The sequence below is a fragment of the Nannospalax galili genome, unplaced genomic scaffold (assembly GCF_000622305.1).
Source record: "Nannospalax galili isolate Female #2095 unplaced genomic scaffold, S.galili_v1.0 scaffold741, whole genome shotgun sequence".
In the NCBI taxonomy this organism is placed as follows: domain Eukaryota; kingdom Metazoa; phylum Chordata; class Mammalia; order Rodentia; family Spalacidae; genus Nannospalax; species Nannospalax galili.
Genome location: NW_008346093.1, coordinates 1,236,007 through 1,251,060, shown reverse-complemented (window position 1 = coordinate 1,251,060; position 15,054 = coordinate 1,236,007). Strand labels below are relative to the sequence as shown.

General features: G+C 46.7%; 2 protein-coding genes and 1 non-coding gene across 6 annotated transcripts; 2 read left to right on the top strand and 1 right to left on the bottom strand.

The window, feature by feature from the left end:
* Nucleotides 1-3: 3 nt before the first annotated feature.
* On the bottom strand, nt 4-5,119 carry Pqbp1 (polyglutamine binding protein 1). Of its 2 annotated transcripts, none has more exons than XM_017800459.2 (7): nt 5,027-5,119; nt 4,477-4,561; nt 1,537-1,648; nt 1,233-1,345; nt 760-1,047; nt 472-535; nt 4-313 (listed from the first exon to the last, which is right to left on the bottom strand). In XM_017800459.2, the coding sequence occupies exons 2-7, from the start codon at nt 4,541-4,543 to the stop codon at nt 157-159; spliced, it is 801 nt and encodes a 266-aa protein (XP_017655948.1). In that variant the 5' UTR covers nt 4,544-4,561; nt 5,027-5,119; the 3' UTR covers nt 4-156. The 2 variants fall into 2 exon arrangements, with proteins under 2 accessions (XP_017655948.1, XP_008840784.1); XM_008842562.3 differs by lacking the exon at nt 5,027-5,119 and adding an exon at nt 4,654-4,833.
* Nucleotides 5,120-5,200: 81 nt separating this feature from the next.
* Timm17b (translocase of inner mitochondrial membrane 17B) lies at nt 5,201-12,765 on the top strand. 3 transcript variants are annotated; one of them, XM_008842561.2, is made up of 6 exons: nt 5,201-5,309; nt 6,544-6,643; nt 9,025-9,088; nt 11,970-12,098; nt 12,191-12,301; nt 12,398-12,765. In XM_008842561.2, exons 1-6 carry the CDS (start codon nt 5,284-5,286, stop codon nt 12,484-12,486), a joined length of 519 nt encoding a protein of 172 aa, XP_008840783.1. In that variant the 5' UTR covers nt 5,201-5,283; the 3' UTR covers nt 12,487-12,765. The 3 variants fall into 3 exon arrangements, with proteins under 3 accessions (XP_008840783.1, XP_029423886.1, XP_029423887.1); XM_029568026.1 differs by lacking the exon at nt 5,201-5,309 and adding an exon at nt 5,335-5,508; XM_029568027.1 differs by lacking the exon at nt 5,201-5,309 and adding an exon at nt 5,633-5,651.
* On the top strand, nt 9,436-9,538 carry LOC115071948. Its single transcript, XR_003851012.1, has one exon. It is a non-coding gene; the product is annotated as a U6 spliceosomal RNA (small nuclear RNA).
* Nucleotides 12,766-15,054: the final 2,289 nt, after the last annotated feature.

Here is a 15,054-nt window from a genome sequence, read left to right as displayed (position 1 = left end):
CACTCATGCCACAGAAAAGCTTTATTAAGAATAAGGGGGCTGGGAGTGTAGCTTACTGATAGAACACTTGTTTAGCATATGTGAGGCCCTGGGTTCTATCTCCAGTCCCACAAGGAAAAAAGAAAGAAAACTGCCAGAACTGCAGAGAACAAAGGTTCAGTCCTGTTGCTTGCTTCGGGAGGCCTCGGCATTGGCCCGGAGCACAGCCCCTGGGGATGGGTACGGACGCTGCTGGAAGAGGGGTCCAGCTGCTGTTGTGTCAGCACCTGTCTTGGCCTCATTCCTCTTGGGTAGTCCTGTTGACCATGTGCCCCTGGGGGGAATAGAGGGTTAGAGGACAGGAAGTGGGTATAATGGATACCCCCTAGCTGGCCAAGAGTGAGGAATGGAAAGAAGACAGAAGGGTGCTGTTCACAGGAATAGTGAGAATTGTGAAACAAAAGGACTGATGAAGGAAGGGTTCTCACTTACCGGGGTGCATCTGAATATGAGCTCGGGTCCATGGGGTCTAACTCTTCATCTTTTCGGCTCACTGCTATGGAAGTAAGTAGCAGGACAAGTTCTTCACTTGGGGCCCAAGGAGCCCCTGGTTAGTGAGCCTTTCATCCCAGGAAGAAAAGGTGCCAGTGGCTACCATTGGCCCACAGCACCCTTCTCCAGAAGGCCAGAGCCGGGCACGTACTCAAGAGCGGGCTTCCTTAAGAGTCTATGCCCTAGCATCTCACTTGCCCCATCCATGTCCCAGCCTGTTTTGCTTACCTTTCTTGCTCTTGGGGTAAGGAGCCAGCTCCTCCCTGCGATGATGGCGCCGTTGCTCTTTGCTCTCTTCTCGGTCTGCCTTGTCATACCCACGATCCCGATCTCGTTCCCTGTCCCTCTCTCTCTCCCTCTCCATTTTGTCATAGCTCCGCTCTCGATCTCTGTCAGACTTATCATGGTTTCGGTCTGACTTGTCATGGCTCCTGTCTGGTTTTTCATGGCCACGGTCTGACTTCTCATGATTTCTGTCCAACTTCTCATGATTCCGGTCCAACTTCTCCTCAGCATCTAGGGGGACACAGAAGTCCTGAAGTGACTTCCTCCTCCTACCTAGGACCCAGCAGCCCCTGCCTTCAACAACTTCACCAACCTACTAAGCTAGGCCTGCCAACTCCCACCTGCCCGTTCTCACACACAGACCCCCTCTGAGACTGCAAGAATCACTCTAGATACTCTTGTATTTGACAACTCACCTGCGTTATTGTTCCTGAGCTTCTTGGCAGATTTAGTAACGACGAAGTTTGGGTCATGTGGAGAGAGCCAGGACACAAGGTCTGTCTCTGCATTCCAGTAGTAAGGGAGCCCGCTGTGGGGCATGGGAGAGAAGCAGTGTCAGCACAGATGCCCCTTATGCCAACTCCTTGTCTCCCCAACCTATACCTATACCTGCACACAGATCTCTTTCCCTGTTATTTCCTATATACTCCACAGTCAGGGACAACACAGGAAAGGCAAAGAATCCAGCTGCCCCTCTCCCTTCATGCCTGACAGCCTCACCAGGAAGGGTCGAACACCTTGTACCAGCTGGGTGGTAGGCCCTCTAACCGGGTGGCCTCATAGTCTACAGGATCATCATCATAGTCCTCGGCAATAATCTCTTCCTCTGGCTCTGGAAGAATGAGGAGAGCAATTTAAGAACCAAGGAAGTTTTCTAACTACATTCAGGACCTAGAAAGACAAATCTATAGCACATGTGGAAGACATGGGTGTGTATGTTTTGGGACAGGAAATGTATGACGTATTTCTCCAAATATACTCCAAATCCATCTGTTTTAGAGAACTTATCAGAAAACTGAACTGAATCTTTGGTTTCTGGGTTCAGGTGAATGTATAGTGTTATTCAAGCCTATCTGGTTTCAGAGTTGATTATCAAAACTCAGAATTATCAAAAACTTAGCTGGGTGCAGTGGTGCTTGCCTTTAATCCCAGCACTTGGGAGGCAGAGGCAAGGGTATCTATGTGAGTGCAGGAGGCCTGCCTGATCTACATAGCAGTTCCAGGCCAGCTGGGGCTACAGGGCAACAGTGTCTCAAAAAGACAAAAAAAGTCTATCTACATGTATTCAGTTCCTGAGTTCAGATACTATGTGGCACTGTGTTATCCAAACCTATTTCAATGAAATGGGTTTGAACACCAGGGGGTTATCCGAAAATAATGACTTATGACTTATCCACCTTCTCAACTGTGATTCCAGGGTTTCTGTATATTGAATAGCAAGAGTTTGGATAGCAAGGAATTAATCCAAACATTACTCTGAATCTGCTCCTGAGACCTGACATAAGTAAGCCTCCAGCAGATGTCCAGTAATAGAATAAAAATGGTGTCTATCGGAGCTGAAGAGACGGCTCAGTGGTTAAGAACACTGGTTGTTCTTGCAGAAGACCCGGGTTTGAATCCCAGCACCCACATGGCAGCTAGCAACTGTCCGTAACTCCAGTCCCAGGGGATTCTATAGCCTCTTCTGATCTCCTCGGGCATTGCACAACACAGGTTCACTTACCTACCTGCAGGCAATACACACATACACATAAATTTTTTTTGTCTTTTTGAGACAGGGTCTCCCTGTATAGCCCCAGCTGTCCTGGAACTCACTATGTAGACCAGGCTAGCCTCCTGCACTTACATAGATCCACTTGCCTCTGGCCTTGAACTCGCAGAGATCCGCCTGCCTCTGCCTCCCAAGTGCTGGGACTACAGGCATGCGCCACCACGCCCGGCCTCATAAATAAAAATTTTTAAAATGTGTCTATCATCAGCCTAATGCCTGGCCCTCAATAGGCCCCATAACAGATTTCAGCTGTGGGTATAATTTACAACGACATGAATATGCCAGCTGGGCATGGTGGTGCACACCTTTGATCCCAGCACTTGAGAGGCAGAGGCAGAGGCGGGTGGAGCTCTGTGAGTTCAAGGCCAGCCTGGTCTACAGTGTGAGGCCAGGGGCTACAGGGAGACCCTGTCTCAAAAAGGCAAAAAAAATGTATATGCCAACAACAGCACAGTGCCTATCACATTATAGGCCCCAAAGAGGTGTCAGGTATGATAATCCATATTGCTAATAAGATACATACCATCAGCAGTGAGCCCAGTACTCAGAAGGCTTAAAAGAAATATCCATGATATGGGGTTTGCTTGAACCCTGGATTCAAATCCCAGCACCACCAAAAACACTCCAAAACAAAACCAATACTCATTATTCACACATTAACCACAAAGTCTCATTGGGGCACACAGTAGTCTTGTAATAGAGCTCAGTTATCAATAAATGTGAATGGTATACCATAGGTCAAAACAGATGCCAGTTATTATTATTATTGGCAATAATGTGTAATTAGCAGCCAGCAATAAGGTAAGCCTAAATGATTGATCATCATTTCAGACTGTTAAGCATTAACATATGTGCCAGGCATTTAGGAGGCCCCAAAATGTGTTAACAGGTTATTGTGTCTACCACATAGTACCTTTGCTATGCTAAACAGAACATCAATACCTTGCTACTAGGCACAGGAGACTGCAGCTGTCATTCCAATTAAATACTATAAAGTCACCCCTATGGATTTAATTATTTTTTGGTGGCACTTGCAGTGATCCTTCTGCCTGTCTCCCCAGTGCTGGGATTACAGCCATGTACCACCGTGTCTAGCTTTACTTTATTTCATCTTTATGAGACAGGGTTTTCCTGTAGCCCCAGTTAATCTGGAACTCCTTATCTGAACCAGGCTGGCCTCAATCTCACAGAAATCTGCTTGCCTCTGCCTCCTGAGTGCTGGGATTAAAGCTGTGTGCCACCACACCCGGCTCTTTTTAACTTTTTTTTTTAAAGACCAGGTCTCACTATGTGGCCAATGTCTAGCCTTAATCTACTGGGCTCAAACACTGAGTCGCTGAGACTACTGGTACATGCCATTATGCCCACCTTGATTCATGAAGTATATCCTCCAACCACTCCCCACAGATAGTATTTACTATGCAGTAGTAATGGTTATCAGGCAATCATATCGACAGTGAGATGTCTGCCAGGCCATGCAAGGCATCAATTAGCAACAACCAAGTGCCTGTCAAGGGGCAGGAGATGTAGCTCCATAATATCAAAGCACACCCAAAACCCCAGGTTTGATCGCCAGCACCACAAAAAAGAGAAAAAAGGCCGGGACGTGGTGGCGCACGCCTGTAGTCCCAGCACTCGGGAGGCAGAGGCAGGCGGATCTCTGGGAGTTCAAGGCCAGCCTGGTGTACCTAGCGAGTTCCATGCCCTCTGGGGCTACAGGGAGACCCTGTTTCAAAAAGACCTAAAAGGAAAAAAAAAAGGCTGGGGATATAGCTCAGCAGTAGAGTGCTTGCCTAGCAAGCACTGAGGCTCTGGGTTTGCTACCCAGCGGAGAGAAAATATAATAAAGTGCTTATTAAGACCCACCCATCTGCTCTTAGCTTTCTCACCAGGCTCCAGATGTTTGAGGATGCCTCTCTTCGCTAAGCGGGTCTGCAGTGCAACAGGGAGGGGCATGGTGGGTAGTAGACAGACCTAGGGATCGACAGACAAGAAAGCTTCAAAGAACATTTCAATCCAGTAGCCATGCACCACCCCACAGCTTTTACTCATTTGACCTCACCTACCTAAATGCACCAGTAGCTGGGTGGACAGAGCGAAAGTGCGTGCTAAAAGATGGAAGAGATAGGTGCTAGTATGGCCAGAACTCTCCCGACGCCGCACCGGAGACCGGATGCTCCAAAGACCCAGTTCCTCTCGGAGGCCTTGACTCCGCCCATCACCCAAGGAGCCAAGCACAGCACCCAACAATCCAGAAAAGGGCTGACCCAACCTTCCCGAAAGGCTGCACGGTGGGAGGAACCAAAGCGCTGGCCTAGGGGAGCAGAAATGCCCCTCCAGCTTTAGAAGAAAGCTCCCACCGGGGTGTTAGCAGTATAGCTGTAGGGTAGTGCAAGTCAATCAGAGTGCCAACTTCTCCCTCGTCGTCACTATGCTTACCAATATCGAAAGACTCTTTGAAAGCACAAAGTGAAGCCCGCTCTCCCCAGCTGCAGTTAACTGGTCAACTTCGAGGCTGCAGTGAGCGGAGGTCGCTAGCCTCGCTAGCCAATAAGAGTGCGCCTTTGGCCTTACGTGAGCAAAGAGAACCAATTGTTTCCTTAGACTAGGTTGGCCGTCTCCGCGCCCCTGTGCGTTTCGGAGGGGAGTGGCCCTGCCAGTCTCAGGGACCGACTTCCCCACCGGAGGCCAGCGCCATGGAGGAGTACGCTCGCGAGCCTTGGTACGACGAAGGGCTCAGGCTTTGGGACTGTCCCCGCGACGCCACACGGGAGGCGGGCTGGGGAGTCAACGGCTGCCCAACACCAAGTCCCTGACACAGGAGGCTTAGAAACTTCACTCCCTGCGCTCTCCCCTCTCCCTTCTCGGCTCCTCCCAATGGAATTTCGTTTTAAAAGCCGTTAACTATCGTGTCGGAGTAGGTATGGTGTGGGACGAGCCATCCCATGGCTCCCGTGACGACGTGTCTCCTAGCCTTTCTTTGAACGAAAAGAGACACCTGATCAAATCCATTCCGGCGGTGGGGGAGGAGAGAGTGGAGCCCAAATTCTTGGGGTTCTCTCGCGTGAGTTTTCCAGGCTGGTTTTGTTTTGTTTTGTTTTCCTCTGGATGGTACTTGTATGAACCCATTGTGGGCTAAGGAGAGGCGCTGGATCTGCCTCACATGGTCTCCTGGTTTTTCTGTTTTACGTCTAAAAGGGAAAAAAAATGGATAGGGCTTTCTTGGTCGTACTTTTTTTGTCAGAGAACGAAACCCTGTTCTGCTTTGGTTAAATAATACTAGCTAGGTAACACTTCTGTAGCCCTCGTTGAAATGTGCTAATGGATCAGTTCATTTAATTTTTCTTAGGATCAAAACAGTTGACTGACTCCTTAAAAAATCAAGAGTAATATTTGTGTTAGTAATAAACCTACCGTTTGGAAGGCTGAGACGCAGGGGATCTCGAATTTGAGGCCAACCTGAACTGTGTAGTGAGACAACCCTCATCCATTTCAAAAAACAAGAAGAAAAGTATTTTCCTCTTTTGCCCCATGTATCAATTTACAATCTTTTTTTTTTTTAGGGTCTCAATATATATGCCGGCTTGGCCTCCAACTAATGATCCTCCTGCCTTAGCCTCTGGAGTACTGGGATTACAGATATGCCATAGCTGCATTTGCCTTTCATTTCTGCCCTTATGAGGAGTATCAAAAATGATAGGACTATGCACTCGGGACACAGAGGCAGGCAAATGTCTGCGAGATTGAGGCTAGCTGCTCTACATAGTGAGTCCAGGCCAGCTGGAGACAGAGAGACTTTGTCTCAACAAAACAAAAATGACAGGACTAGTTTGTTATCTGAGGTGTTCTCATTCATGAGCTTCCTGTTTGGTTTCTCCCAGTTCTCAAGACTTCGGGAGTTAGGGCCTGGTATGATGGGGACTCTCATTAAACCCATTTTTCCTTCCTGCTTACAGCCCTTGGCGAATTGTGGATGACTGCGGTGGAGCCTTCACTATGGGTGTCATTGGTGGTGGAGTCTTCCAGGCTATCAAGGGCTTCCGCAATGCACCTGTTGTGAGTTGGACCTTCCCAACTTCCCCTGGTGGTGAGGGAATCAGCTGCCTTACCACAGAGAACACTGCTCTGAAAACTGCCCATGAACGAACACACACATACACACTCACTCATTCTATTGCTTCTTCATCTACTGTGTGCCAGGCCTGGCTCCTGGATTTGAGTTTTGGGGACTCTGTTCTCTACTCATCCAGCTGGAGCTCCTTTGTGGTAATACTGTACTGTCAAAACAGTAAAACAGATTTAGGAGCTGGGCCATGGTGGTGCACACCTTTCACCCCAGCACTCAGGAGGCAGGCAGATCTCTGACTTGGAGGCTAGCCTGGTCTACGTAGGGAGTATGTAGGCCAACTGGGGCTACAGGGAGACCCTGGCTCAGAACAACAAAAAAAGAGTCTTGGGGATTAGGAGTGTAGCTCAGTTGTAGAGCAGTTGATTAGCATGGGACATCCTCAGCACCAATAAGAAAAGATTATCATTAAATCTTAAATATGGATGCAAAGCTAGATTTTTATCTCAAGACAGACTCTAGATTAAAATATTCTATATAGGGAACTGACAGGAATTTAATAAGAACAGCTAGGGCTGAAGAGATGGTTCAGTGGTTAAAAGCACTGGCTGCTCTCGCAGAGGACCAGGATTCACTTCTCAGCACCAATATGGCAGCTAACAATTGTAACTCCAGTTTCAGGGAATCTGACACCTTCTTCTGACCTTCACAGGCACTGCACAACACAGGTGCGCTTTACATACATGCAAGCAATACACTCATACACATAAAATAAAAATATTTCTTTTTAAAAAGAGCAGTCTTTAAAAAAAACCTTTTAATTATAATTCTACTTCTTTTGAGTCATCCTTGAGTATTTCATCAAACATCATGGCTTTAAAAGCAGTTTGGGGGTTGGAGATAAGGCTCCATGGATAAGAGCACATGCTCTGCAAGTATGGGGATCTGAGTTCAATTCCATAGCACCCATGTAAAAAGCTAGGCATGGCTATATGTGCCTGTAACTGCAAGATAGGCATATCCTGAGAGCTCAGTGGTGAGCTAGCCTAACTGGAATTTGAGCTTCTGGTTCATTGAGAGTCCCCGGGTCAAGGCAATAAGGTGGAAAGCAATAAAGGAAGACCCCTGATGTCTTGCTCTGCCCTCCCGGTATTCATATACCTGCACACTCACATGTATATACCACACACACAAAAAAAAAACAAGTTTTTTTATGTAGTCCAGGCTGGCCCAGAACTTGAATCCTTCTGCCTCAGCTTCCCAAATGGCTGGGATTACAGGAATCTGCCAATATGTCTGGCTTCTGAAGCTTTTATGTCTAACTCTGTGTCTGTCCTCCTTTCCTAAACTCTTTCCTGGATTTTTGTCCATGTTTCTCATTCTTGGGGTCTTCACACATATTACACCCTCCTTTTTTTTTTCTTTTGGTATGGTAAAGGGAACCAGGTATCTCCATCCTGCATACTTTGCGTGTACTTTACCACTGAGCTACATCCTCAGCCCCTTTAACATGCTCATTCTCTAATGAAGCTTTTCCTGACTCTTCAGTCACTATCATATTTCATTATCCTATTTCCTCTAGAGTATCTTGCTGTCTGATGTATCTGCTTAGGATATGTCTCTGAACTACTACTGTGTGAGCTGAGAAGGTAGAGACCAGATCTGCCTTGTTCATTGGTTCATTGCTATACCCGTGCATATAGGGTGAGGCTTGGCACATATTAGGTGCTCATTGTTTACTGAATGAATGAGTGACTAAATCAATAAATTAGAACTTAATGGGGCTGGATGGCTCAGTGGTTAAGATCGCTGGCTGCTCTTGAAGAAGATCTAGGTTCAATTCCCAACACCCACACAGTGGCTCAACAACTGTCTGTTAACTCCTGTTCCAGGAGATCTAGTGCCCTTTTCTGGCTTCTAGGGCCACATCCATACATGCAGGCACAACATTCATACACACAAAAATTTTTTTTTCAAAAGAATTTAGCATTTCTGGCTGTAGTGGTGCTCGCCTTTAATCCCAGCACTCAGGAAGCAGAGGCAGGCAGATCTCTTGAGTTCAAGGCCAACCTGGTCTACATAGTTCCAGGCCAGCTGGGGCTACAGGGAGACCCTGTCTCAAAAAAGACCAGAAAAAAAAGGAATTTAGCAGTCCCACTCCAGGAGTACCTTCATTGGAGTACTCCCCAGCCCTCTGGTTCTTTGGCTTCCACATCTAACAAATTTCCCATGTTCTCCCCTCTTTTGTTGTTGCAGTGCCTAAGGTGAAACCGTGAGTGTTGGCACATACTAAGCAAGCCCTCTACCTTTTAATGACCCGAAACTTGTCTGCCCGTGTCCTCCCTCTGACACCTTTCCTTGCTTTCTCCAGGGAATGCGACACCGCTTGAGAGGTAGTGTCAATGCTGTGAGGATCCGAGCACCCCAGATTGGAGGTGAGGGGATTGGGGGAACATAAGATGTGATGACAGCTTTAAGGGTAGTTGATACTTTGAGAATAGACTTTAAGTTGAGAGGTCCAGATTCTAACTCAAAGTCTGACTGGGGACTTCCCCCTGTGGGGGGTTTCGGTGTTTGTCATTTCCCAACAGTTTACTAAGAGAGGGCAAGAATGTATGCTCCTGGCCTGCTATGGTGGTGCACACCTTTAATCCCAGCACTCAGGAGTCAGAGGCAAGCAGATCTCTATGAGATCAAGACCAGCCTGGTCTACTTAGTGATTTCCAGTCCAACTGGGGCTACAGGGAGACCCTTGTCTCAGCCGCCCCCATAAGAAGAATGTGTGCTCATGTTAGCAGCACATACACTAAAATTGGATGGATACAGAAATTAGCATGACCACTTCTCAAGGATGACACCTAACTTCGTAAATTCATGAAATGTTCCATATTTAGAAAAAAGAAAAGAAAGGGCAAGAATGTATATTCTGCAGTTTTAAGCCCAGGGGGTGACTTTTCCTTGTTATATGACCTTAGGCTAATGCCATATTTCCTCCAAACCTCATCTGATGATGGTAGGTTGGATCATCTTATGGGTAGGTTAGTAATTAATTTATATAGTACTTACTAAGTGCTGGTTATGCTAAGCCCTTTGATAAGATTATAACTGAACTTGTTGAAGTCGACTAATACAGAGTTCCTCAAGAAAATCCTGGAACACAGTAAGCACCCAAGAAACATTTTAATTGTAGGTTGAATATCCTTATCCAAAATGCTTGCCACCGGAGGTGTTTCATAGTTCAGAGTGTTTTGGATTTTAAAATATTTGCATTTGCATAATGAGATATCTTAGGAATGACATCCAAAGTCCAAATGCAAAATTGCTTCTGTTTCATATACATCTTATATACATATCCCAAAGATACTATTTTTTGAGACAGGGTCTTACTCTGTAGCTTAGGCTGGCCTCTAACTTGAGGCAATCCTTCTGCCTCAGCTTGTTTTTTGTTTTTTGGTTTTTTTTTTAGTCTTTTTGAGACAGGGTCTTCCTGTAGCCCCAGCTGGCCTTGAACTCAGATCCGCCAGCCTCTGCCTCCAGAATGCTGGGATTAAAGGTGTGCGCCACCACACCCCGCTTCTGCCTCAGCTTCTTACATGCTGAGATTTCAGGTTATGTCTCTAGCCTCAAAGTGTTATTTTATACACTATAAATGCACACACACACAAATGAGTTCCAGGCCAACTAGGACTCCACGATTAACCAGATGCCCAACCCTACATATTTCATTTTATTAGGGGTTGTAGTCTTGAGGCTGGGGATATAGCTCAAATTGTAGAGTGCTTGCCTAACAGGCACAAAGTTCAGTCCTCGGCACCACATATAAACTGGGGATGGTCGTGCACACTTGTAATCTCAGCATTTGAGAAGTAGAGGCAAGAGGCTCAGAAGTTCAGGATCTTCCTTGGCCACATAGCAAGTTTGGGTCATGGGCTACATGAGACACTGTTTCGAAATAAGGAAAGAGATGGGAGTTGGGGGGCAGGGGGTAGGTCTCAGGGATGGGATGTTGCTCAGTGATAAAGCACTTGGCTAACTTGTTCCATGTTCCATGGGGATGGATTTCATCCCCACTACCACCAAAACCAAAACATAACCAAAACAAAAAACGGGTCTTGCTGTATTGTCCAGGCTGGTCTCAAACTCTGGGACTCAAGTGATTTGCCTCAGTTCCTCATCCTCCCAAGAAGCTGGGAATACAAATATATACCACTGCACTTGCTAGTTTTATACTGCATGTTTAGTGCTCCTGAATTTTCACTATGTCCTGTCACATGAGAGCAGCAGGAATTTTCTATTTATAGTGTTAATGACCATTCTCAAAAAGTTGTAGGTTTTTGTAGCATTTTGGATTTGTAGATTATGAATGTTTAACATATATTTTTTTTTGGCCTTTTTGAGACAGGGTCCCCTGTAGCCCCAGCTGGCCTGGGACTCACTATGTAGACCAGACTGGCCTTGAACTCAGAGATCCACCTGCCTCTGCCTCCTGAGTGCTGGAAAAATGTTTAACTTATATTCTGTACTGGCTTTCCTGACCCGTTTTTTTTTTTTTTTCTCCCTGAAACCAAAGAATTCCAACTTGATTGGTATTTAAAAAGTGAAAGTTGCTGTATTAAAATCCATATAGGCCGGGCATGGTGGCATATGCCTTTAATCCCAGCACTTGGGAGGCTGAGGCATGCGGATCTCTGTGAGTTCAAGGCTGTCCTAGTCTACATAGTTCCAGGCCAGCTGGGTCTACAGGGAGACCCTGTCTCAAAAAGGCAAAAAATGAATAAATAAATAAATAGATAGATAGATAGATAGATAGATAGATAGACCCTGTCTCAAAAGGCAAAAAATAAAAAAATAAATAGATGATAGATAGATAGATAGATAGATAGATAGATAGATAGATAGATAGATAGATAGATAGATAGATACAAATAAAGTAAAAGCCATATAAAAAGTTAACATACTTGTATCTGTTTATCAAATAAAGGTGAAGGGGATTTTGTTGGCAACCACTGATTTCTTGAAGGGGGAGCGCCTCAGGCTGGGGAAGATAGAAGGCTCTCTGGGAGCTTGCCACTTGTCTCTATGCATGGGCTTCTTTCCTCTTGCTTCCTTCTTAGTTGTGTTTTTCTGTGTGTGTTTGGGGTGTGTGTGTGCTGGGAATCACCCTAGGCAAGCACATTCTGTCATTGAGCTCCATCTCCAGACCTCAGCCTCTTTCTTGCTTTTCTTGGCCAGAGCCTTCAGACCTTGGAAGTCCCCGGATGCTGAGAGTCTTCAGAATTTCTGGGAATCACTAATGAAGCTTCTGTCCCCCTACAGGTAGCTTCGCAGTGTGGGGGGGGCTGTTTTCCACCATTGACTGTGGCCTGGTGCGACTGCGGGGCAAAGAAGATCCCTGGAACTCCATCACCAGTGGTGCATTGACCGGGGCTGTGCTGGCTGCCCGCAGTGAGTGCCCCTAGCTCCTAACCCCTGGCTCCAGCCCTTTCCCTCCCTGTTCTGCCTACCCTTCCTCACCTCTCTCTCTTTCCACCTCTCAGGTGGCCCGCTGGCTATGGTGGGCTCAGCAATGATGGGGGGCATCCTTTTGGCCCTCATCGAAGGTGTTGGCATCCTCCTCACCCGTTATACCGCCCAGCAGTTCCGAAATGGTGAGGTCCTGGTAGCTGATGGTCACGAAGAGGCAGGAAGCACTGTTAGCCTTCTGCACTCTTCATCACCTCTTTCCTTCATTCTTACCTCTACAGCTCCCCCGTTCCTGGAGGACCCCAGCCAACTCACCCCTAAGGAAGGCGCCCCGGCCCCAGGTTATCCCAGCTACCAACAGTACCACTGAGGGAAGTCGCTGCATGACCCTGCCACTGTGGGAGCTGCTCCTCAGTTCCCTCCCCTGTGTTCTACCTCCAAGGGAGGACTGGCTCCTATGTAGCCCTGAGATTCTCCAGAGAGGGCCTTTACTCCCTTGTTCTATGGTGGGGGTGGGGCACCCAGCAGCCTTGTCACATGGGTCCCCTATTTGTCTCTCAGGGCACCCCAGCCTCACACATGTAACAACTTCTCACCCCAGTTCCTTCATGTGGCACTCTTGAGTATTTAAAGCCAGTTTTGAAATGCCTTGTGTATGTACTTCTTCACCACTTGACGATCCCCACATCCCTTTCTAGGGACTTGGAAGTTTAGGACTTGGAGTCGTACAGTGAGTGGGTTCTACTAAGGATTTTTTTGGAGGCGGGGTCTCACCATGTAGTTCAAGCTGACCTTGAGCTTGTGATCCTGCTTTTATCTCTCAAGTGCTGAGTTTACAGGTAGATGCCACCATAGTCAGCTTCCAGTAAAGGTTTGCAGGAGCAAGGGAGGAAAAGATGCACAAAGATGTGAGTAGGAGCATGAATAAGGGTGCTTAGAGGCCAGTAGATGGACCAAGCAAACAGAAGCAAGCTTGAGAAAGGACAGCAGCACAAAGATTCCTGAGGTTGGAGTTCTGCACATTGCACTCCTTATGCTGTGCATATACTCCCCAGGAACCCTGACCCTTCTATAAGCTCCCCTTGTGGAGACTGGGAAACCGGGCCCATAAAAAGCCCTTTCTGGGGGCTGGAAAATGGTTCAGCAGTTAACACTGGTTGTTCTTGTAGAAGACCCAGGTTTGAATCCCAGCACCCACATGGCAGCTAACAACTGCCCGTAACTCCAGTTCCAGGGGATCCGACAGTCTCTTCTGCCCTTTGTGGGCATTGCAGGACATGGGTGTACTTACCTACATGCAGGGAATACACTCATACACATAAAAATATATAAATAATAAAAATATTTTAAAAGATAAAAATAAATCTTAAGCTCTTTCTGAATACTAGTCATCCCCATTTACAAAAATAACCCAACCTGTGTGGCCTTGTGGCAGCCCCCTGAGATAGAGGTAGGAATCGGAGGCTCTGCTTCCTCAAAAAAGGTGCCTTGTCACACAGTTCTTGCTATTCTTCCAGTGCTTGGTGATTTTTTAAAAATATTTTATTATTTTCATTTTATGTGTATGAATGTATTGCCTGCATGTATGTAAGTACACCCGTGTCATGCACTGCCCACAGAGGTCAGAAGAGAGTGTCGAATCTCCTGGAACTGGAGTTAATGAATAGTTGTTGGCCACCAAATGGGTGCTGGGAACAACCCAGGTTCTCTGTAAGAGCAGCCAGTGCTCGTATCCACTGAGCTGCTTGTTTGTTTGTCTATTTATTTATTTATTTATTTTTGGTCTTTTTGAGACAGGGTCCCCCTGTATTCCCAGCTGGCCTGGAACTCACTATGTAGACCAGGCAGGCCTTGAACTCACAGAGATCCACCTGCCTCTGCCTCCCAAGTGCTGGGACCACAGGCATGCACCACCACACCCAGCTTATTTATTTTTGAAATTTTTATTTTTTATTTTTATGTGTATAATTGTATTGCCTGCATGTAGGTAAGTCCACCGGTGTCGTGCAATGCCAGCAGAGGACAGAAGAGGCTGTCAGATCCCTTGGAACTGGAGTTACGGACAGTTGTTAGCTGCCATGTGGGTGCTGGGATTCAAACCCAGGTCTTCTGCAAGAACAGTCAGTGTTCTTAACCACTGAGCCATGTCTTCAGTCCTTGCTGTTTATTTTTAAAGACAGGGTCTCATTTGTCCTAAGGTGGCCTCTAAACTGCTATGTAATGGAGGTATGGCCTATAAATTGATTCTGTTGTCTTAGCTTCCCAAGTGCTGGGATCACAGGTGTGTGCCACCACACCCACTTTTTGTTTTTTGTTTGTTTGTTTGTTTGGGGGAGCCAAGTGATTCAGGCTCCAGGGTTTTTCTGAAGGCTAATTTGGGGGGGGGGCGGAGACAATTCATGCACCATGTGGAGTTCAAAGGACAATTTTCTGGAATTGGTTCTATGGTTTCCGGAATCAAATTCCACCATCTCAGTCTCAGTCTGTCCTGTCCCTGTCCCTATCCCCACCTCCTACCACCTTCATTTGTTTTTTAAGGGTGGCCATTGTGTGCCCAGAAATGCTCATTTGAGGTATGGGAAAGATTTTTCTGGATGGACCTTATCCAAATTCTGTCATTCTGTGCAATCCCCTAAGTGGGTAGAACAAACATTGTCTCTAATGGGGTCCAGATGCCCGGGGGAGGAACAGAAGTTTCCAGAAAGTTTAAGGTATTTTTTTTCCCACCCTGAGTGCTACAGTGCAAAAATGGCCTTGTGAATGATAAAATTTTTTTCTGGGCTGGGTATGGTGTGATACACCTTTGATCCCAGCACTTGGAGGCAGAGGCAGGCAGATCTCTATGGGATTGAGGACAGCCTGGTCCACACAGTGAGTTATAGGCCAGCTGGGGCTGCAGGGAGACCCTGTCTCAAGAAACCAAAAAAAAATTGTTTTT

What these genes read in the sequence shown, in the direction of transcription:
- Pqbp1 (XM_017800459.2), bottom strand. Translation starts at nt 4,543, where the DNA reads ATGCCCCTCCCTGTTGCACTGCAGACCCGCTTAGCGAAGAGAGGCATC. An exon ending in AAGGTGTTCGACCCTTCCTG is followed by an intron (nt 1,346 to 1,536) that starts GTGAGGCTGTCA and finishes CATGCCCCACAG; the next exon opens with CGGGCTCCCTTACTACTGGA. An exon ending in TCATATTCAGATGCACCCCG is followed by an intron (nt 314 to 471) that starts GTAAGTGAGAAC and finishes TATTCCCCCCAG; the next exon opens with GGGCACATGGTCAACAGGAC.
- Timm17b (XM_008842561.2), top strand. Translation starts at nt 5,284, where the DNA reads ATGGAGGAGTACGCTCGCGAGCCTTG. An exon ending in GAGTACGCTCGCGAGCCTTG is followed by an intron (nt 5,310 to 6,543) that starts GTACGACGAAGG and finishes TCCTGCTTACAG; the next exon opens with CCCTTGGCGAATTGTGGATG. An exon ending in GGCTGTGCTGGCTGCCCGCA is followed by an intron (nt 12,099 to 12,190) that starts GTGAGTGCCCCT and finishes TCCACCTCTCAG; the next exon opens with GTGGCCCGCTGGCTATGGTG.